This window comes from Periophthalmus magnuspinnatus, chromosome 7, assembly GCF_009829125.3.
Source record: "Periophthalmus magnuspinnatus isolate fPerMag1 chromosome 7, fPerMag1.2.pri, whole genome shotgun sequence".
Taxonomy (NCBI): Eukaryota; Metazoa; Chordata; class Actinopteri; order Gobiiformes; family Gobiidae; genus Periophthalmus; species Periophthalmus magnuspinnatus.
Genome location: NC_047132.1, coordinates 34392415 through 34415415, shown reverse-complemented (window position 1 = coordinate 34415415; position 23001 = coordinate 34392415). Strand labels below are relative to the sequence as shown.

At 44.5% G+C, this 23001-nt stretch overlaps 1 protein-coding gene across 2 annotated transcripts in view; it reads left to right on the top strand.

Moving 5' to 3' along the window:
- The first annotated feature begins 2113 nt into the window (after positions 1 to 2113).
- The window catches only part of camta1a (calmodulin binding transcription activator 1a), a 413228-nt gene continuing 392340 nt past the window's right edge, over positions 2114 to 23001 (top strand). For both annotated transcript variants that reach the window (XM_033969195.2, XM_033969200.2), the window contains exons 1-2: positions 2114 to 2163; positions 8096 to 8194. In XM_033969195.2, the coding sequence (XP_033825086.1) occupies positions 2139 to 2163; positions 8096 to 8194 (124 nt within the window). In that variant the 5' untranslated portion in view covers positions 2114 to 2138. The remainder of the gene's footprint in view (positions 2164 to 8095; positions 8195 to 23001) is intronic.

The following is a 23001-nucleotide window of genomic DNA, read 5'->3' as shown; positions in this document are numbered from 1 at the left end:
GTGCAGTGCTCTGACTCTGTGCAGTGTTCTGACTCTGTGCAGTGTGCTGACTGTGCAGTGTTCTGACTCTGTGCAGTGCTCTGACTCTGTGCAGTGCTCTGACTCTGTGCAGTGCTCTGACTCTGTGAAGTGTTCTGACTCTGTTTTTGTGCAGTGCTCTGACTCTGTGCAGTGTTGTGACTCTGTGCAGTGCTCTGACTCTGTGCAGTGCTTTAACTCTGTGCAGTGTTTTGATTCTGTAATGCTCTAACTCTGTGCAGTGCTGTGACTCTGTGCAGTGTTCTGACTCTGTGTAGTGCCCTGACTCTGTTTTTGTGCAGTGTTCTGACTCTGTGTAGTGCCCTGACTCTGTTTTTGTGCAGTGTTCTGACTCTGTGTAGTGCCCTGACTCTGTTTTTGTGCAGTGTTCTGACTCTGTGTAGAGTTCTGACTCTGTGTAGTGTTCTGACTCTATGCAGTGTTCTGACTCTGTTTTTGTGCAGTGTTCTGACTCTGTGTAGAGTTCTGACTCTGTGTAGTGTTCTGACTCTATGCAGTGTTCTGACTCTGTGCTTGCACAGTGTTCTGACTCTGTGCTTGCACAGTGTTCTGACTCTGTGCAGTGTTGTGAATTTCTGCTTGTGTGGAGTTCTGACTCTGTGCTGTGTTCTGACTCTGTGCAATGTTCTAACTCTGTACAGTCTTCTGACTCTGTGCAGTGCTCTGACTCTTTGACTCTGTTCTAACTCTGTGCAGCTCCGTGACTCTGTGCAGTGCTCTGACTCTTTGACTCTGTTCTGACTCTGTGCAGTACTCTGACTCTGTGCTTATGCAGTTTTCTGACTCTGTGCAGTGCTCTGACTGTGTAATGTTCTGACTCTGAGATTGCGCAGTGTTCTGATTCTTTGCTTGTGCACTGATCTGACTCTGTGCAGTGTTCTGACTTTGTCCAGTGTTCTGACTCTGTGCAGTGCTCTGACTCTGTGCAGTGTTATGACTCTGTGATTGTGCATTGATCTGACTCTGTGCAGTGCTCTGACTCTGTGCTTGTGCAGTGACCTGACTGTGCAGTGGTATGACTCTGTCATTGTGCAGTGTTTTGACACTGTGCTTGTGCAATGTTCTGACTCTGTGCAGTTTCGTGACTCTGTGTAGTGCTCTGACTCTGTGCTTGTGCAGTGTTCTGACTCTGTGCAGTGCTCTGACTCTGTGCTTGTGCAGTGTTGTGACTCTGTGCAGTGTTGTGACTCTGTGCAGTGCTCTGACTCTGTGCAGTGCTCTGACTCTGCTTGTGCAGTGTTCTGACTCTGTGCTGTGTTCTGACTCTGTGCAATGTTCTAACTCTGTGCAGTGTTCTGACTCTCTGCTTGTACAGTCTTCTGACTCTGTGACTCTGTGCTTGTGCAGTGTTCTGACTCTGTGCAGTTTCGTGACTCTGTGTAGTGCTCTGACTCTGTGCTTGTGCAGTGTTCTGACTCTGTGCAGTGCTCTGACTCTGTGCTTGTGCAGTGTTCTGACTCTGTGCAGTGCTCTGACTCTGTGCTTGTGCAGTGTTCTGACTCTGTGCAGTGTTGTGACTCTGTGCAGTGTTGTGACTCTGTGCAGTGTTCTGACTCTGTGCAGTGTTCTGACTCTGTGCAGTGCTCTGACTCTGTGCAGTGCTCTGACTCTGTGCTTGTGCAGTGTTATGTGGTGTGGCCTTATGTGGTTATTTAACACTGAGTTTATCCTGAGGTACAGCTCTGAGGCAGAGTCATATCAGTTTAATAAAACAGAACTCTGTACGTGTAGATATTCACAGCACAAAGTAAAAGCACAGAGAGGCACAGAGAAGAAGAGAGGCAGAGAGAAGAAGAGAGGCACAGAGAAGAAGAGAGGCACAGAGAAGCAGAGAGAGGCACAGAGAGGCGCAGAGAGGCGCAGAGAGGCGCGTGGAGACGTTCAGTAAAGCCACACAGAGGCGCGTGGAGACGCCAGGCTGAGGGGCTGCGTCTCCTCCAGAGCTCGTGTCAGTCAGCGCGCGCAGCCAATGGGAAGTTGGCCTGGGTCGGACCGACTCGCCGCGTGCTCCTCCGGTCCCTCCTCGTGCTGTCCTCGCCGTGCACGCGCGTGGTACCCACGGTCGTGAGGAGGAGGAGGATGTTGCGCGTGAAGGGGAAATGGCTGCCGAAAACAAGCCGGAAGGTAAGAGAAATATAATGGGATTAATGTAGAGTCATGAGCGCGGCGCGTTTGTCCAACAGCCCGGACTCTGCGCGGAGAAGAATCCTGCAGAGAGCAGGTGCACGGAGGCTGTTTCCACCCGAGCAGGATGCTCAAACGTGGAGCCGAACCTAGCAGCTAATATTAGCTTACGTAGCAGCTACTCTTCTCCTGTAGCCCACATTTACAGCGCGCCACGGCCGAAAACAGCCGAGAACAGAGTCCCGCTCCAGTCTGCGTGTGTCTGAGCGACGCTTGGGTCTGGACGCGCTGAGTTTGAGGAGTTTAAACAGCGCCAAGTGAATGACAACATGTCATTGGAATGGACCAACATGGACCAACTTCTGTCCTTCTGCCGCGCGTCTAAACGCGTCTAAACGCGTCTAAACGCGGCTCAAAGCGTCTCAAAGCGGCTCAAAGCGGCTCAGAGCTTCTAAACCCGGCTCTGTCGCTGGACTTTTATATTATTTTGAGCCAAAGTGGCTCCGGCTCCGTGTCACGCGCGTTTCAACGCTCCGAGTCTCTGCACATCTGTAAAATCTGATTCTGTGGAGCAGAGACTTTTCCGTCGACGCGCGACATCAGAGAGAAGAGGTTCATTCAAAGTGACGTTTTACACTTTTCCTCCGCACATTCTCCGGACCGAGGCTGTTTGTGCTTCAGACCGAATGTAACACCGTAAACCCGCTCCGCTCCATCACTGAAGCGACATGCCATCACATCCTGAACAGAGGCAGAGGAGGAGGAGGAGAGGAGGAGGAGGAGAGGAGAAAGAGGCAGAGGAGGCAGAGGCAGGGAGGATGGAGCAGACACAGCGAGGCTCATTCGGACAAAACACGGATAAAACCCGGACTTTTGTCGCGTTTACCTCGTGCACCGCGGCTCCTCGTTCAGACACAAACTGATCCGTTTGTGAATCGGCTCAGGCTGAAGTTCTAATGAACTGAATGAGCCGAGGTGTTTTAGATTTGTACAAATGAAATAAAATGTCTCTTGCAGCGAGCAGCGGGTCTGTTTTAAACTTGAATTGTCTTTGTTACTGCACAAAGCTGGCTCTTATTATCCTGTTATGATCCTGTTATTATCCTGTTATGATCCTTTTATTATCCTGTTATGATCCTGTTATTATCCTGTTATGATCCTGTTATTATTCCTGTAAATTTAATGCTTAGGTCACTATTCTGTTTATTCTGCTCTGGTTTATGTTACTTTATTCCGTCCCCACTGTTTGTCAAAGAGTCATTTTAAATAGTTGTTGTTTAAATTGATGAAGGGATGAAGCAGAGGGATGAAGCAGAGGGATGAAGCAGAGGGATGAAGCAGAGGGATGAAGCAGACTGAGGTTTTCACGTTTGGACTTTTGGATCAGGAACATTGTCACATTTGTGTTTTTTTTAAGTCTTTAATGGAAGAAAACAAAATGCTGTTGCACATTTGAGGAAAATTCTATTTAAAAATGAGGTTTCCAGTTTGTTTGGATGTCAGTGTGCCACGGAACAGAGCGCCACACGGGGGCGCTATTGAACCAAAGACGCTGCCATAAAGTCAATGAAGGACCGAGTGAGACCAGAGAGAGACGTTTGTGACGTGATGACGACGATGGGCCTGAAATCACTTTAATATAAAAGAAGAACAGACGGACACTGCACTCAGTCGTGTGGACAGGGCGACAGGTCAGGAGAGGAGGAGAGGAGGAGAAGGGAGGAGCGAAGAGGAGAAGGGAGCAGGAGAGAAGAGGAGAAGGGAGGAGGAGAGAAGAGGAGAAGGGAGGAGAAGAGGAGAGGAGAAGGGAGGAGGAGAGAAGAGGAGAAGGTAGAGGAAGGCGAGGATGAAAGCTGGACACTGGACTCACCCGTGTGGACAGGGCGACGGGTCAGGAGAGGAGGAGAGGAGGAAGACGAAGGAGGAGAGGAGGAAGCAGAGTGGGAAGGAGACAAGGAGAGAGAGGAGGAAGGGGAGGAGGAGGACAGGAGGAGGACAGGAGGTTGTAGGTCGTGTTGTGTCACTTTGAGCCTGAGTGTGGCTGATGTTCTGTGTCTTTGCTCGTGGTGAATATTTAATAAACAGACTGGAGTAACTGTAGTAATAGTAGTAACTGTAGTAAATGTATTTATAGTAGTAAAAGTAACAGAGCGTCCTCATATTTTGGATGATAAGCTTCAGGTCTGAAAATGATGTAATAATCCAGTAAAATCTGACGTAATAAAATAAAAATATAGATGTCACTTTTATATCACGAAACTAAAATTTAAAAATGAGGAGGTTTGTTTCAACAGAACAAGTCACATGACACAGAGGATCTGTGGTCACATGACACAGAGGATCTGTGGTCACATGACACAGAGGATCTGTGGTCACATGACACAGAGGATCTGTGGTCACATGACACAGAGGATCTGTGGTCACATGACACAGAGGATCTGTGGTCACATGACACAGAGGATCTGTGGTCACATGACACAGAGGATCTGTGGTCACATGACACAAACGAGGATCTTTGTTTGAATGTTTGTTTTTGTCAGTAATAATTATAAAACTATGATCATAAAAACACAATAATGATCCTCTAAAACATGTTTATGTAAAACAGCCACAGACACAGCCCGTCTGTCCTCCTGTACGCTCCTCCTCCTCCTCTCTCCTCCTCCTCATCCTTCTCCTCATCCTCCTCATCCTCCTCAGATCAGAGATTCTTTGCTTGTTAAACTTCAGAGGTCATGACCTTGTCTTCTCCTCCTCTCTCCTCCTCCTCCTCCTCCTCCTCCCCTTTCTTCTTCCTCTTCCTCTCCTCTTCCTCTCCTCTTCCTCTTCCTCCTCAGATCAGAGTTTCTTTGGTTGTTAAACTTCAGAGGTCATGACCTCATCTCTTCCTCCTCCTCTCTCCTCTTCTTCTCTCCTCATCCTCGTCTCCTCTCTTCCTCCTCCTCCTCCTCCTCTCTCCTCCTCCTCCTCATCCTCGTCTCCTCCTCCTCCTCCTCCTCTTCCTCCTCAGATCAGAGTTTCTTTGCTTGTTAAACTTCAGAGGTCATGACCTCGTCTGTTCTGTTTACATCCTGGACTCTGCAGACAAACTCCGCGTCAGCAGACTCATAAAGACACTGTGTCCGCAGGGACCGGGCCTCCGCTAAAATCTACTCATAATGATCTGACATTAAAGGTGCACTGCGTAACTTTTCTGGTCTCCACATACTGATGTGCATATTCCACAGTGTGGCATTAAACATATCGATCTGTTATTTGTTTTATTGTTTAAAAATGAGACTGAAAAACATTCATTCTTATGGGAGCTTGGTCTCCTCTCCACAGATCTGACCTGTAACTTAAGATGGTGGAGTCAGCTGCTTGTCTCCATGGAGATATGTATAATGCTGCACTGTGGAATAATCATGGCAAAGCAGCTAAAGCTCTACAGTGCACTTTAAAACATGTGACCTGAGCTGAAGAAAAGTCCCACAAGTGTGTACTCCCTTTGATAAACAACAACAACAACAACAACAACGACGACGACAACAACAACAATAATCATAATCATAATAATGATAGTAATAACACACACAGTTAGTGTCTTTGTAAAGCTCAAGGTCACCCACAGAAACAGCAGAAAAAAACAGATAAAACAAAAGTGAAAATGAGACTTGACTCTGTGGTGTAAGTTTCATAATAATAATATAATAATAATCCTTCATGAAAGTGGCCGTGGGGTAAACACCGTGGGGCCGTGGGGTAAACACCGTGGGGCCGTGGGGTAAACACCGTGGGGCCCTGGGGTAAACACCGTGGGGCCGTGGGGTAAACACTGTGGGGCCGTGGGGTAAACACCGTGGGGCCGTGGGGTAAACACTGTGGGGCCGTGGGGTAAACACACTGCGGCTGTGTCGTTGTTAAACCACAGAGGAACTACAAAGACCATGATCCTTTGCTGCGCAGACGGATATTTAGTTTTGCTTTATAGTGACATTTAAACATGACGAGACGCTGCACTAAATGTGACCCACTTAAGGGTCAGTGCGAAAAACTGAAGCTGTGCAGAGTTTGTGGTAATTTTATATTACATAATATGAGGAAAATCATCAAAAGCAGCTCAAAATATCATCTCAGAAAGTATCAGCTGATCTGTCGTCCTAATGAAACAGTGTTTTTATGTTAAATGAGTGAGGGACAGTACCACGTCTTTGTACTCTGAGTAACTATAATAATAATACGTTTGAAGTACTCTGGTGGTACAAACATGTGTGAACTGTTGGAGACACAGGGAGGTGCAGATGGTTGTGTCTGAGTCGAAACATTTCATCATTTGACCCATTATTTAGGTTTAATTATAAGGATAAAAGTGTCGAGTGCTGCAGCAGGAGAAGGTCTGACGTCAAGTTTTATACTTATTCAGCTTTTTACAGAGGTTTATATTTGTTTTTATGTATATTTATGTGTGTGTATGTGTGTGTGCGTGTGTGCATGTGTGTGGGTGTGTTTGTGCGGGGGTGTGTGTGCATGTGTGTGTGCGCGCGTGTTTGTGCATGTGTGTGTGCATGTGTGAGCATGTGTGTGTATTTGTGCATGTGTGTGTGTGTGCGCGTGTTTGTGCATGTGTGTGTGCATGTGTGTGTGTGTTTGTGCATGGGTGTGTGCATATGTGTGTGTTTGTGCATGTGTGTGCATGTGTGTGGGGGTGTGTGTGCATGTGTGTGTGCATGTGTGTGTGCAGGTGTGTGTGCATGTGTGTGTGTGATGGGAAAGGGTGGTTTCCAGAACACACCTCTTTGTCAGGTGTTTGTCCCACTTAGTGATAAATGCAAGTACGTGTGTGCATGTGTGTGTGCATGTGTGTGTGCATGCAGGTGCATGTGTGTGTGCATATGTGTGAATGTGTGTGTTCATATTTGTGTGTGTGTGTGTGAATGTGTGTGTGTGCATGTGTTTGTTCGTGGGTGTGTGTGTGTGTTTGACACAGTGTGTTTTGTTTTACTCTTTTAGCCTCTGCTCTGTTTCGCTGTGACTCAAACCAAAACACTGAAACTGTTTTAAAATCTCTTGATAGTTGAGCTCGTATAGGAGCGTGTAGTAACATGTAGGAGCGTGTAGTAACATGTAGGAGCGTGTAGTAACATGTAGGAGCGTGTAGTAACATGTAGGAGCGTGTAGTAACGTATAGGAGCGTGTAGTAACATGTAGGAGCGTGTAGTAACGTATAGGAGCGTGTAGTAACATGTAGGAGCGTGCAGTAACGTGTAGGAGAGTGTAGTAACGTGTAGGAGAGTGTAGTGACGTGTAGGAGAGTGTAGTAACGTGTAGGAGCAGTAAGTAACATGTAGGGTCGCGTAGAAGGGTGTAGTAATGTGTAGAGTGTGTAGTAACACTTTTAGAGGAGCGTGTAGTAACATGTAGTAATGTGTGGGAGTGTGTAGTAAAGTGTAGGAGCATGTAGTAACAGTTTCTCACAGAGGAGCATGTAGTAATTTACTGTAGTAACAGTGTGTAGTAACGTGTAGTAACGTGTAGTAAGGTGTAATAAGGTGTAGTAACGGTTCCTCGTAGAAGAGTGTGTAGTAATGTGGAGTTTTTCATTGAGGAACGTGTAGTACATTTTTTTCATAGAAGAGCATGTAGTAGTTTACTATAGTAACAGTTTTGTGTTTAAAATGGCGAAGTGTCAAAACTGGAACCAATTTGAGTTTGAAATGTTTTATAAACACGACTATAGTGACATAGTTGGCCCATACTCCCTTCATACTGCATTTGGCCCATACTGCGTTAGATCCATATTGCCCTTTGACCCATATTGCCCTTTGACCCATATTGCCCTTTGGCCCATTTTGCCTGTTGGCCCATATTTCCTGTTGCATGGGGGACTTTTCACAGACTTGTAGATTTGTTTCTGTTGTTCGATTTTTCTCTACTTTTCTTTCTGCTCCTGAAGGACTGAAGAAAAGTCGTAATCCGGATCGAATGTACAGATCAGGAGTGTGTTATGGCCACGGCCCACCTAAGAGTATCAGTGATGACACAGAGAGCCACAGTAAGACCAGCTCCTCACCTGCATGGACCACGACTACTGCTACTAGTACTGCTACTGCTACTGCTACTGCTACTGCTACTACTACTGCTACTACTACTGCTACTGCTACTACTGCTACTACTACTGCTACTGCTACTACTGCTACTGCTACTACTAGTACTACTGCTACTGCTACTGCTACTAGTACTGCTACTGCTACTACTGCTACTGCTACTAGTACTGCTACTGCTACTGCTACTGCTACTAGTACTGCTACTGCTACTGCTACTGCTACTGCTACTACTAGTACTGCTACTACTACTGCTACTACTGCTACTGCTGCTACTGCTACTGCTACTGCTGCTACTGCTACTACTACTACTACTGCTACTACTACTACTGCTACTGCTACTGCTACTGCTACTGCTGCTACTGCTACTACTACTACTACTGCTACTACTACTACTGCTACTGCTACTGCTACTACTACTACTACTGCTACTGCTACTGCTACTGCTACTACTACTACTACTGCTACTACTACTACTACTGCTACTGCTACTACTAGTACTACTGCTACTGCTACGGCTACTGCTACTGCTACTACTGCTACTGCTACTACTGCTGCTACTACTGCTGCTACTGCTACTGCTACTAGTACTGCTACTGCTACTACTGCTACTGCTACTACTACTGCTACTACTGCTACTGCTACTACTGCTACTGCTACTACTAGTACTGCTACTGCTACTACTAGTACTACTGCTACTGCTACTGCTACTGCTACTGCTACTTCTGCTACTACTACTGCTACTGCTACTGCTACTACTGCTACTACTACTGCTACTGCTACTGCTACTACTGCTACTACTACTGCTACTACTACTACTACTGCTACTACTGCTACTACTACTACTACTACTACTACTGCTACTACTGCTACTGCTACTACTGCTAGTACTGCTACTACTACTGCTACTACTGCTACTACTACTACTACTGCTGCTACTACTACTACTACTACTGCTACTACTGCTACTACTGCTACTGCTACGGCTACTGCTACGGCTACTACTGCTACTACTGCTACTACTACTACTACTACTACTACTACTACTACTGCTACTACTACTACTACTACTACTGCTACTGCTACTGCTACTACTACTTCTGCTACTGCCTTATCTATTATTCATCCACTGATGCATTTATTTACTTCTTGATTTCATCCTCTCTTTCTCTCACTGGCCCCCTCCTCCTTCTCTTTCTCTCTGTCCATCCTTCCCTCCAGTCCTCTCTCACTCTGTTCTCACCCACCCTTGCTCCCACACTCTTTCTCTCACTCATTCTCTTCATCTCTTCCCCCAGCCCCACCCTCCCTATGCTTTCACCCCCCCTCTCTCTCTCTCTCTCTCTCCGCCCCCCTCCCCATCCCCTTGTGTCTCCACTCCCCCATTCTCTCTCTCTGTATCTTCCTGTCTCCCTCTCTCTACCTCCTTCTCTCTCTCTCCCCCTCTCCCCCGTCCCTCTCTTCTCTCTCCTCTCTTTCACACACACACACACACACTTCTTCCTCTCCTCCTCCTGTGTTGATTGAAGTGTCTGCTTTACGGGATCACGCTGTCAATAGCTCAAGTGTTGTCGTTAACCAAGAGTGATTGTTTCAGGTGGAGGGCAGGAGATCAGGACCTGCTCAGACCCTCAGAGGCCAGACTTACACTCAGAGCCTTCAATTACACTAGAGCAGAGTGAAACGTGTAACACAACAGCAGTGTGTAACATGTAACACAACAGCAGAGTGTAACACAACAGCAGAGTGAAACATGTAACACAACAGCAGAGTGTAACACAACAGCAGAGTGTAACATGTAACACAAAAGCAGAGTGTAACACAAAAGCAGAGTGAAACATGTAACACAACAGCAGAGTGTAACACAACAGCAGAGTGTAACACAACAGCAGAGTGTAACATGTAACACAAAAGCAGAGTGTAACACAAAAGCAGAGTGAAACATGTAACACAACAGCAGAGTGTAACACAACAGCAGAGTGAAACGTGTAACACAACAGCAGAGTGTAACACAACATCAGAGTGTAACACAACAGCAGAGTGAAACATGTAACACAACAGCAGAGTGTAACACAACAGCAGAGTGTAACACAACAGCAGAGTGAAACATGTAACACAACAGCAGTGTGTAACACAACAGCAGAGTGTAACGTGTAACACAACAGCAGAGTGTAACACAACAGCAGAGTGTAACACAACAGCAGAGTGTAACACAACAGCAGAGTGAAACGTGTAACACAACATCAGAGTGTAACACAACAGCAGAGTGAAACATGTAACACAACAGCAGTGTGTAACGTGTAACACAACAGCAGAGTGTAACGTGTAACACAACAGCAGAGTGAAACGTGTAACACTACAGCAGTGTGAAACGTGTAACACTCCAGTTGTGTAAAAGCGTGTAACGCTACAACAGAGTGCAACACCACAGCAGTGTAAAGAGTGTAACACTACAGCAGTGTAAAGAGTGTAACACTACAGCAGTGTAAAGAGTGTAACACTACAGCAGTGTAAAGAGTGTAACACTACAGCAGTGTAAAGAGTGTAACACTACAGCAGTGTAAAGAGTGTAACACTACAGCAGTGTAAAGAGTGTAACACTACAGAAGTGTGAAACAGGAGGGAGGAGATCTGGATAACTCAGGTTAGACTGAAGATCAGAATACGTGAGGTAGAGGTGCACTACCATTCAAAGGTTTTTGTATTTTTACCACTTTCGTTCTACATTTATATACGTACAGAACTCATCTAATATATGAAGAAATATGTATGGAATTATGTAGCAAAGAACAAAGTTAAATAACTTTATATTTTTAGACAAATCAAAGGGAGGTTCCTTTGAGGATATAAATATAAAATATAAAAAATATATTTAGTGGCATTATTTTACTTTTTCCTTGACTACATAATTCCATATATCTTACTTCATATATTTGATTTATTCTGTGTATATATAAAATATAGAAAGTAGTAAAAAATAAAAATAAAAAAATCATTGAATGAGAGGGCGTGTCCATTCCACTGGTTGTGTTACTTCTTCTGTAGTTGGACTTGGCCTGAACGTGTTTGGACTTTCATTTGGACGCTGGTTGACTGATACATTTATAATCTCAGTTGTTTTGGTCCCAGATGTTTTAAACTGTTGTTAATGTTTGTGAAAAGTCTGCAGAGGAAAACCATGTTCATCATGTTTCTGTAGATCAGAGACGCTAAATACATGTGTATTTTTTCATAGTCTGGATTTTATTGACACATTTAAAAGGTGCACTGTGTAACTTTACTTTACTTTTAGGGTTCTGCCACCTACTTGTGGCCATGGAGATGTTTTGATTTGTGTAGATGTTCCTCTGTGTGGCATTAAGGCTGGGTTCACACTTGAGTGAGTTCAGTCCTGACTGATAGACTCTGGTCCTGTTCTAGTCCCAGTCTAGTCCCGGTCTGGCCCTGGTCCAGTCCAGGTTTACTTCCGGGTTTAGTCCTGGAATGTTCCACACTGTGGCATCAAACTTGCGTATTTCCATGTAGACCCACCCCTGGCACTACCACGATAAGTTACAGGTCATATCTCTGGAGAGGCAAGGCTGCTCACAGCAAGAATGTATTATATTTATATGTGTCGTAATATTACAACACAATTAAACAAATGTAGTGGAGAAGTTCAAATCAGAGTGTGTGTAGAGTGTGTGATGTGTAGAGTGTGTGTAGAGTGTGTGATGTGTGTAGAGTGTGTAGAGTGTGTGATGTGTAGAATGTGTGATGTGTATAGTGTGTGTAGAGTGTATAGTGTGTGTAGAGTGTGTGATGTGTGTAGAGTGTGTAGAGTGTATAGAGTGTGTAGTGTGTGTATAGTGTGTGTAGAGTGTATAGTGTGTGTAGAGTGTGTGATGTGTGTAGAGTGTGTAGAGTGTGTGATGTGTAGAATGTGTGATGTGTGTAGAGTGTGTGGTGTGTAGGGTGTATAGAGTGTGTATAGTGTGTAGAGCGTATAGTGTGTGTAGAGTGTATAGTGTGTGTAGAGTGTGTATAGTGTGTGTAGAGTGTATAGTGTGTATAGTGTGTGTAGAGTGTATAGTGTGTATAGAGTGTGTAGAGTGTATAGTGTGTATAGAGTGTATAGTGTGTGTAGAGTGTATAGTGTGTATAGAGTGTGTAGTGTGTATAGTGTGTGTAGAGTGCATAGTGTGTGTAGAGTGTGTATAGTTTGTGTAGAGTGTATATAGTGTGTGTAGAGTGTGTATAGTGTGTGTAGAGTGTGTATAGTGTGTGTAGTGTAGAGTGTATAGTGTGTATAGTGTGTGTAGAGTGTATAGTGTGTATAGAGTGTATAGTGTGTGTAGAGTGTATAGTGTGTATAGAGTGTGTAGTGTGTGTAGTGTGTGTAGAGTGTATAGAGTGTGTAGTGTGTGTATAGTGTGTATAGTGTGTGTAGTGTGTGTATAGTGTGTGTAGTGTGTATAGAGTGTGTAGTGTGTGTAGAGTGTGTAGTGTGTGTAGAGTGTGTGTAGAGTGTATAGTGTGTATAGTGTGTGTAGTGTGTATAGAGTGTGTAGAGTGTGTATAGTGTGTAGTGTGTGTAGAGTGTATAGAGTGTGTAGTGTGTGTATAGTGTGTGTAGAGTGTATAGTGTGTATAGTGTGTGTAGTGTGTGTAGAGTGTATAGTGTGTGTAGAGTGTGTATAGTGTGTGTAGAGTGTATAGTGTGTATAGTGTGTGTAGTGTGTGTAGAGTGTATAGTGTGTATAGTGTGTGTAGTGTGTGTAGAGTGTATAGAGTGTGTAGTGTGTGTATAGTGTGTGTAGAGTGTATAGTGTGTATAGTGTGTGTAGTGTGTGTAGAGTGTATAGTGTGTATAGTGTGTGTAGTGTGTGTAGAGTGTATAGAGTGTGTAGTGTGTGTATAGTGTGTGTAGAGTGTATAGTGTGTGTAGTGTGTGTAGAGTGTATAGAGTGTGTAGTGTGTGTATAGTGTGTATAGTGTGTGTAGTGTGTGTATAGTGTGTGTAGAGTGTATAGTGTGTATAGTGTGTGTAGTGTGTGTAGAGTGTATAGAGTGTGTAGTGTGTGTATAGTGTGTGTAGAGTGTATAGTGTGTATAGTGTGTGTAGTGTGTGTAGAGTGTATAGTGTGTATAGTGTGTGTAGTGTGTGTAGAGTGTATAGAGTGTGTAGTGTGTGTATAGTGTGTGTAGAGTGTATAGTGTGTGTAGTGTGTGTAGAGTGTATAGAGTGTGTAGTGTGTGTATAGTGTGTATAGTGTGTGTAGTGTGTGTATAGTGTGTGTAGTGTGTGTATAGTGTGTATAGTGTGTGTAGTGTGTGTAGAGTGTATAGTGTGTATAGTGTATAGCAGACATGGGCAAACTACGGCCTGGGGGCCGCACACGGCCCTCTGGGTTTATTAATTGGGCCAGATGAATGTGACCAATTGTGAAACCAAAATCTAAAATAGATAAAAGTGAAAACACAGTGAATTTCAGCCTCTGAACAAGTTGTTGATCTTTTGTCACTTGATAAAACTGAATGTGAGTTTTTCTGCTGTGTTTATTTAACTGAAATTTAATAAATTAATTATTAATTTAATTAATGCATCTGGAAAACAATTTGTGCAATGAGCCTTGAATATTCAGACTTTGCTCCATGTTAAAATCTCTAATGAAATATTTACATATATATGTCCTGGCCCCGCCCCTCGGTCACATCTGAGGCCCATGTGGCCCCGGTGTGTAGTGTAAAGTGTGTAGTGTGTGTAGAGTGTGTAGAGTGTGTGGTGTGTGTAGTGTGTGTAGAGTGTATAGAGTGTGTAGTGTGTGTAGAGTGTATAGTGTGTGTAGTGTGTGTAGAGTGTGTAGTGTGTGTAGAGTGTGTGGTGTGTGTAGAGTGTGTGGTGTGTGTAGAGTGTGTGGTGTGTGTAGAGTGTGTGGTGTGTGTAGAGTGTGTGGTGTGTGTAGTGTGTGTAGAGTGTGTAGTTTGTGTAGAGTGTGTGGTGTGTGTAGTGTGTGTAGAGTGTATAGTGTGTGTAGTGTGTGTAGTGTGTATAGAGTGTGTAGTGTGTGTAGAGTGTATAGAGTGTGTAGTGTGTGTATAGTGTGTGTAGAGTGTATAGTGTGTGTAGAGTGTGTAGTGTGTATAGAGTGTGTAGTGTGTGTATAGTGTGTGTAGAGTGTGTAGTGTGTATAGAGTGTGTAGTGTGTGTATAGTGTGTGTAGAGTGTGTAGTGTGTATAGAGTGTGTAGTGTGTGTAGAGTGTATAGTGTGTGTAGTGTGTGTAGAGTGTGTAGTGTGTGTAGAGTGTATAGTGTGTGTAGTGTGTGTAGAGTGTGTAGTGTGTGTAGAGTGTATAGTGTGTGTAGTGTGTGTAGAGTGTGTAGTGTGTGTAGAGTGTGTAGAGTGTATAGAGTGTGTAGTGTGTGTAGAGTGTATAGTGTGTGTAGTGTGTGTAGAGTGTGTAGTGTGTGTAGTGTGTGTAGAGTGTATAGTGTGTGTAGTGTGTGTAGAGTGTGTAGTGTGTGTAGTGTGTGTAGAGCACTCAGTGTGTGCAGTGTCGGTTCAAATCCCCATTAGTGAGGTTCATCTGCAGTGAGCCTGACAAACACTTGTGCGTTGGTGTGTTTGTTTGTGTGTGTGTTTGTGCGTTTGTGTGTTTGTTTGTGTGTGTGTTTGTGCGTTTGTGTGTTTGTTTGTGCGTTTGTGTGTTTGTTTGTGTGTTTGTGTGTTTGTTTGTGCGTTTGTGTGTGTGTATGTGTGTTTGTGTGTGTGTTTGTGTGTGTGTTTGTGTCTGGTTGCGTTTTACTCTATGGACCAAGAACAAAGACACACGACATCAGAGCTGAGGTTTTTATGACTTGTAAAATTCAGCTTCTGTGGGAATTGCTTGAGTGCATTTACAAGTCTGTGCGCCGCTGCTATTTTCTGCCACAGCCAAAAACAAATCAGCCCCGAATATAGGCCAAACTCAACCTCCGTTTGTTTTGCTTCTTCGGAGGAAATGTGTCGGAGTTTTAGCCTCTGACTTTCCTAAACAAGTGTCGTCCTTAAAGCGGACGACTCTCAGCCCAATGCCTCATGAGGAACGCTGTCACGTACGGCGTGTGACAAACTCTGGGGAACTAAACTCAGCAGTGTCATTTTATATAGAGTGAAATATTCATATACCAGGCTGTGTACACGTGATTATATAAGAGAATATGAGCTCAAATATACGTGAGAATCAATAAGACGTTCAGTCCTGGTTTGTGGCGTTTCCAAATGAGCTGGTGTCACTCAAAAACACTTATAAAATATCTCTTTTACTTGTAAATAAGCAGGTAAATGTGTATAAGATTTGGAATTTAAAATATATAAAATTCAATGGGACGAGGAAATGCAAAAGTATCAGCTTCATGACATAATCCAGGAGATAAAAGTCAGGTCTGTTTTAAACATTAAAACAGGAGCAGGTGGATTATAAATGTTTATCTCCACATTATTAAAGACGACAGAGGCTCTGTCCAGTTTCACACGTTTGAAATGGATTTAATTTTTGAGAAGTAAAATAAACAAACCCATTTTAGTTCTAGAGCGACCCTTTAAGTCCCTTAAATACGTTTATAAATAGCAAAAGGCAAAGTTTAAATCTGCAACTGGACAAATCTGGACAAAACTGGACGCTCTGCTCTTCATCGAGTCTTCGACCTAAAATTGTGGCGTTTAATTCCTTGAGCCTGATGAAGACACTTATCGCTGTTCCTTCGGTGTCTCTGGACGTGTCTGACAGCTGTGACTGACGGGCTCTTGCTGTTTCTGCTGCTGTTATTGCGTCGTCTTACAGAATCCAGTCTCCATGTGCAGCCTGGAGCTGCCTCCTCCTCCTCCTCCTCCTCCTCCTCCTCCTCCTCCTTCCATAACTCGTTTTAGCATTTGGGGTAATTGGACTTATGTTTGTGTGCATGTGTTGAGGGGCCTTCACCTCTGCTCTCCTGGAGATGGGATTTTTCACGGCTGAGCGAACGCGCCGAGGCCCGAGAACATGTACACAGCCATTTTGGGTTTGTTTCAGGCTCTGCGTGTTTGTTTGGACGTCCTGTAATCGGACCGACCCCTTTGAGCTGTTTACAAGAAGAATTAGCTCATGTCACAACTGAGGATTTTACATCAGTGAACTTTAGGGGGTACAGGGTTTAGGGTTTAGGGGGTACAGGGTTTAGGGTTAAAGGGTTTAGGGGGTTGGATTATAGATTGCGATTATTGTGAGAAGAGATGTGATTTTACTTGAGGATTACTGACAGAACAGTGAAGTCTGGGCTTTTATTTTTTTGACTGTTGTGTAATAAATCTCCTTTGTTCAAGTTTGTGACGAGTCAGTGTGACACAAACATAAAACTCTTTCATTAAAGCCACTCACAGTTTTTAGGATCTGATTTGCTTCTCCTCGACTTCAAGGAGGTGTGACTCAATTTAGAATCCTGTGTGATTTTTAAGCTGCAGCGTTTCTCATGTGTGTAGTGACTGAGCGACTCTAAGAGACTCTGAGAGACTCTGAGAGACTCTGAGAGACTCTGAGAGACTGAGAGACTCTGAGACTCTGAGAGACTCTGAGACTCTGAATGACTCTAAGAGACTCTGAGCGACTCTGAGAGACTCTGAGAGACTGAGAGACTCTGAGAGACTGAGAGACTCTGAGAGACTGAGAGACTCTGAGAGACTCTGAGAGACTCTGTCGTATCGTAACCACAAAACATCACACCACCACAACAGCTAAAAAAACAGAGCGTCAGGTGTAGACAGAGAGTTGGACACAGAGGCGCCAGATACAAACTCAGGAAACAGTGAAAATAATTTAAAGACTTTATTTCTCAGTAAACTGCAGGATTCTCATCTGTGTTTTCCTGTGTCCTGAGTCCAGTCTGAAGTGTTTAAAGTAAAAAGGCGAGAGTAGATCCTCGTGTCTCTGTTTACATCCACACAGTGAGGATCAGGCTGGAGCTGCTGCAGATCAGCGACGGTGACTCTACTTCCTGTTTGTGTGTAGAGTGTATAGTGTGTATAGTGTGTGTTTTAAAAGCATTTATCTGAACCACATTTCACTAATATCAGAATTACACAGTTGGACTTGTATCTATAAGTGCAAAGCTCTGATCTCTGGACACTTTAGAGTCTCAGAGTCGTTTTTATGTCGAACAGAAACACCTGAAGCCCGATGGGGTCATGACCTTTAGCTTGTGGTGTACGATCTCTTCGTTGCCATGTCCCACCACAGTCTTTGTGCTCAGAGATTTAAAATCGCTTCTGATTTTCTTTGTGTTTGTTGTTGGTGCTTTTTGTGTGTGTGGTGAGCTTTAGATTTTAGTCTTAATAAAAATAACTTCATTTTGCCTCTAAAATGGCCCCGATTCTGACATGAAAATTCATGATAATCGATTAATTAACCAAACCAACTCATTTTGACAATCAGTTATTTTTTTATATTTACATTTTTGGACTAAAATAAAGTTTAGTGAAGTAAAGATTTAGATAATTAATTATTGTGAGTATATTTTTTTCAAATGAGTATTAAGTTTCTTGACCTTTAACATGTACAGACTTTATATTTGTGTAAACAGAATGAACATTACCTTCAGACTTTGAGGTGTTTGGACGTGGTCTTTCATCTTATGTTCATTTTGTAGTTTGTTTTCCTCATGAACTTTGAATCATAGTCATGGAATTTGGGCACCGGGACACGGAGCCTCACATGGGCCCCTGATACTCAGGGGCCCGGAACAACAGACCCCCCCACCCCCCACTGACGCCCCTGGTCATGAACAACTTTAATTCAATTTTGTCGTCAAAAACGTTACACTGACGCAATATACGGAAAATATAATAGTGAACAAAATGGAGTCTGCTCCTTGTGTCATGTTCACGCAGAGACGCGTCGTAAACGCTGAATGTAAACACTGTAAACACGTTTGTCTTGGCAGAAGAAGAGGTGTCATCGTCACTGTTCAAAGTGTGGGAGCGGCCGCCTGCTACGCCCCCTGCTGGGAGTTAAAACACCTTTTACATCCTTAACTCTCTGCTCCATGATACCGCTCCGAGGCATCCAGTCTTTTCTTTGTACTTGGGTTTGTTTCATAGCAACACCGCCATGAAGTTGAGGACGCAGAGTTTTGGCTGGTGGGCGGTTGTGATATTAGCGTATGTTTTGTACGAGTGTTTGTGAGCGGGCTATAGGCCAAATGATGCAGATAATTGGTTTCCTCGTGCTGCTCGGTGCTTCTCTCTCGGCTCCTGTCAATAAGAGGCTTTGTGCTGTGGGCGATCGGACCACACTTAGTTATTATGAGGAACAGAAAAAGTGACAGTGAACAAACTCTGCTGTGTCGCTCCAGGTTTGTGTTCATTCAGAAACAACACTCAGAGAGTTAACCAAAACTTATACAAGGCAAAAGTCGCACAACACCCAGAGAGTTAACCAAAACTTATACGAGGCAAAAGTCGCACAACACTCAGAGAGTTAACCAAAACTTATACGAGGCAAAAGTCGCACAACACTCAGAGAGTTAACCAAAACTTATACGAGGCAAAAGTCGCACAACACTCAGAGAGTTAACCAAAACTTATACAAGGCAAAAGTCGCACAACACTCAGAGAGTTAACCAAAACTTATACGAGGCAAAAGTCGCACAACACTCAGAGAGTTAACCAAAACTTATACAGGGCAAAAGTCGCACAACACTCAGAGAGTTAACCAAAACTTATACGAGGCAAAAGTCGCACACCTCTGCAGAGTTAAGTTACTCTTGTGTAGTTTTGACGAGTGCAGACTTTTTGGGGGTAACCTAAATGTTCTGGTGAAGGGTCTGTCACCTTCTGTCTCTTGAAGATATTCTTGCTTTGTCTGAAATGTTCCACAGTTTGGCATTAAACTCTGTGTAATAGATTGTGACTGTATCACGTTTGATTTAGTGTAATTATGAAATCACCAAAGCTCCAGTTTTTGGTCGTAGAAATTCCTCTGCAAATCGAGTCGTCGCTGTTTAGAACTTTACAGTTTCTCAAACGCAAAACGTGTTTGTCTTGGATCATAAGAATCGATACTGGTAACAAATATCGATATTGAAAATGTGGTGGATCAGATATCGGCTTCCAGGATATCAACTCAGTCGATACTGTTCAGTTAATATTGGTTCAGTCAATATCGGTCCAGTCGATATCACATTTTGGTCGATAAATAGGATAATAAGATGATTTATTGGCCGATGTTGGTCCAAACGTCTCATAATAAACTTGTATTTTTACAAACCTGTTCTGTGACGACACATTTGGATCGTTTTACCTTCTGCTGTTTGTGTTTAAAGGAAATAAATCAGATCTTCAGTCTCTGGTATTGGTCAATATCGGAGATTGGCCGATACTTAAGTATCGACATCGATATTAGAGCTGAAGGAGCCGGTCTGGCCTGGATCAGTTTGACCTTTTGATCTAATCACTTTATAAAACTTGGCAGAAAAATTTGATAGATTTTCTTTTTTTTTCTGAGCGTGTTCAGGCTGTAACTTCTCTTTTATTAAATTACATTTTATTTCCAAAAACACCACAGTGGAGTCGCCTGCTCCCTTCAGTTTAATGCCATTTTGTGGAACATTCCAGGCTAACTCCGTCTCCATGGAGACCAGGAGCTTCCCTCCTCCTCAAAACAGAAGCTGTGGAAGCTGCATCAGCACAAACATGAAGCATCTCAAAGATTTAAAAATGAGAATTTTTAAGGACAAACATCTCAACAGAGAACTTTGAATGAAGAAGCTTCACTGAGAATGTGGCTCTGCGTCTAAAACATCTGACCAACTGTTTAGTTTACACTTTTCTTCCTCCTCCTCCTCCTCCTCCTCCTCCTCCTCTCCTCCTCCTCCTTCTCCTCCTTCTCCTCCTCCCCCTCCTCCTCCCCCTCCTCCTCCCCCTCCTCCTCCTCCTCCTCCTCCTCCTCCTCTTCTCCTCTTCTCTCCCTCTGCTTGTTCAGTCATTAACCCGTGTCTGTGTGTCGCTTGAGCATTTTATTTTGTTTCACTCCCTTCTCCTCCTCCTCCTCCTCCTCCTCCTCACTCCTCTCTCCTCCCCCTCCTCCTCCTCTCCCTTCTCCTCCTTCTCCTCCTTGATTCCTCCTCCTCCTCCTAGCCTCCTCTCCTCCTCCTCCTCCCCCCCCTCCTCCTCCTCTTCCTCCTCCTCTTCTTCTCTCCCTCGTCCCTCTCCCTCTGCTTTGATTGACAGCTGTCATTAAACCCTGTGTCTTGTGTCTCTCTTCGGAGCAGTTTTATTTTTGTTTACACTTTCCTTCCTCCTTCCTCCTCCTCCTGTTACTCCTCCTCCTCCTCTTGCTCCTCTTCCTCCTCCTCTTCTTCTCTCCCTCGTCCCTCTCCCTCTGCTTTGATTGACAGGTGTCATTAAACCCTGTGTCTTGTGTGTCGCTTTGGAGCAGTTTTATTTCTGTTTACACTTTCCTTGTTGACATCCTGCGCTCGCCTTCGCCGCCGTGAGCACCTTTAATTTGGCTAAACGCTGTCAGACGCCGCTTTGACATCACATCTCACCTCCCACGCGCTCGTTTAAATTTAGATAACAGCTTCCATATTTTTATTGTCATGAAACTATTGCACAAAGACTGAGGTGTTTAATATTTCAGGGATATTACATCTGTTCTCGCTGTGACCACGCGGCGTTTGTGTCACGTGTTCCCGCCGCCGTTGTCCGTTCTAATCGTCTCTTCTTCCTGTGGCGGTTTTCTCAGCGCAGGTCCGACGCAAAAGAGGGTTTTTATTAAATCCCCCGTTACTACGACTTTAAATAATGTCTTTGGTTCAAGTCGCTCTGCTCTCGATGGGACGCCATAAAAGTAAATGTGTGATATAATACAGTGATGAGGAGGACACAGGAGGACACAGGGGGAGACAGGAGGAGACAGGAGGAGACAGGAGGACACAGGAGGAGACAGGGGACAGGAGGAGACAGGGGACGGGAGGAGACAGGAGGAGGCAGGGGACAGGAGGACACAGGAGGAGACAGGAGGACACAGGAGGAGACAGGGGGACACAGGAGGACACAGGGGACAGGAGGAGGCAGGAGGTGACAGGGGACAGGAGGAGACAGGACAAAGGTCTCTGGACAAAGTGAAGCAGCATTTTCATTTTGTCAGAATGATGAAAAAACAGGACTGTTGCCGTAGTGATTAACAATTTTAAACAAATATAAATCTGTTATGAAAATGTGTAAAACATGATACACTTCAGTCTCAATAAAACATGAACCACAAAACCCCTTAAATAAAACCCTGACCCCTGACCCCTGACCCCTTCAATAAAACCCTAACTCAGACAAATGGGCAAACTACGGCCCGGGGGCCACACATGGCCCTTTGGGCTTATTAATCCGGCCCACAGAATGTGAACAAATGATATTAAAATAGTTGAGGGTAAACCGTGTGCAAAGATTTTTCTGCTGTGTTTATTTAACTGAAATTTAACAACTAAATTATTTAATTAATGGGTTTGGAAAATAATTTGTACAATGAGCCTTGTGTTTTCAGACTTTGCTCCATGTTAAAATCTCTAATGTTATTTTTACATTTATTTCTTCTGTCGAGGTCAGAATTGTGAGGTCTGGACACGTGGGCCAGGGCGGGACACGTGGGCCAGGGCGGGACACGTGGGCCAGGGCGGGACACGTGGGCCAGGGCGGGACACGTGGGCCAGGGCGGGACATGTGGGCCAGGGTCTGGGCCAGAGTCTGGACGGTTCGTGTCCCTTGTGTCCCTCATGTTCCTCGTTTTCTTTATGTTCCTCATGTTCCCCGTGTTCCTCATGTTCCTTGTGTTCCTCGTGTTCCTCATGTTCCCCATGTTCCTCATGTTCCCCATGCTCCTTGTGTTCCTCGTGTTCCTCGTTCTCCTCATGTTCCTTGTGTTCCTCATGTTCCTCATGTTCCTCATTCTCCTCATGTTCCCCGTGTTCCTCGTGTTCCCCGTGTTCCTCATGTTCCTCATGGTCCTCGTGTTCCCCGTGCTCCTCATGTTCCCCGTGTTCCTCATGTTCCCCATGTTCCTCTTCTGCTCTGCCTTATTAGCCCCTGCGGTTGCGTTCAAACTCTTTCTTTAGCGATGCAACGCCAGCAGCGATTTGTGGAATGATCTATAGCCAAAACATTAGCTTGCAATTTCTCTACAATGTGGGCACAGATTAAAAAGAAAAAGTGTCACTCCCCGAGCGCCGCCGGACAGAGACGGAGGAGCGCGGCGTCTGCGTCCAGGGCTGGGATATTGATTAAAGATTTGTTTTTGTCAGCCGCTCCAGTCTCATGACCCTCGCGCGTCTCTGGGGTGGGGCCGGAGCAAGCTAGCATGACAGATACCCTTAAATTCGGCCCGAGCGTTTGCTTAGCGGCGAGGATCGGCGATAATCCACGCATCATCGCACACGCCGCACACGCGTGTTGGGTTTCTGTGACTTTTGGGGACGTTACATCGACTTACATTCAAACATTTCTCCACATTTGGAAATGAAATGAACACAGACTTTTACTGCCGCCATTAGAGCAGCTGCGTCTTTGAAATTAAAATCTAACAAAATGCACGAAATTACATCTATTTTCACAAAATTTCTTGAAGGAGTACTCTCAAAATCTCTTTCATCTGACCGGCAGGGTTTTGGTGTTCCATGTTTATATCCTGAGGGTTCTACAGTATCTTTGCTGTTCCTGTGCTGCATTTTTCTGGACTGAGTTGTCTGATGTTTTTCCTGGGATCTGCTGCTGC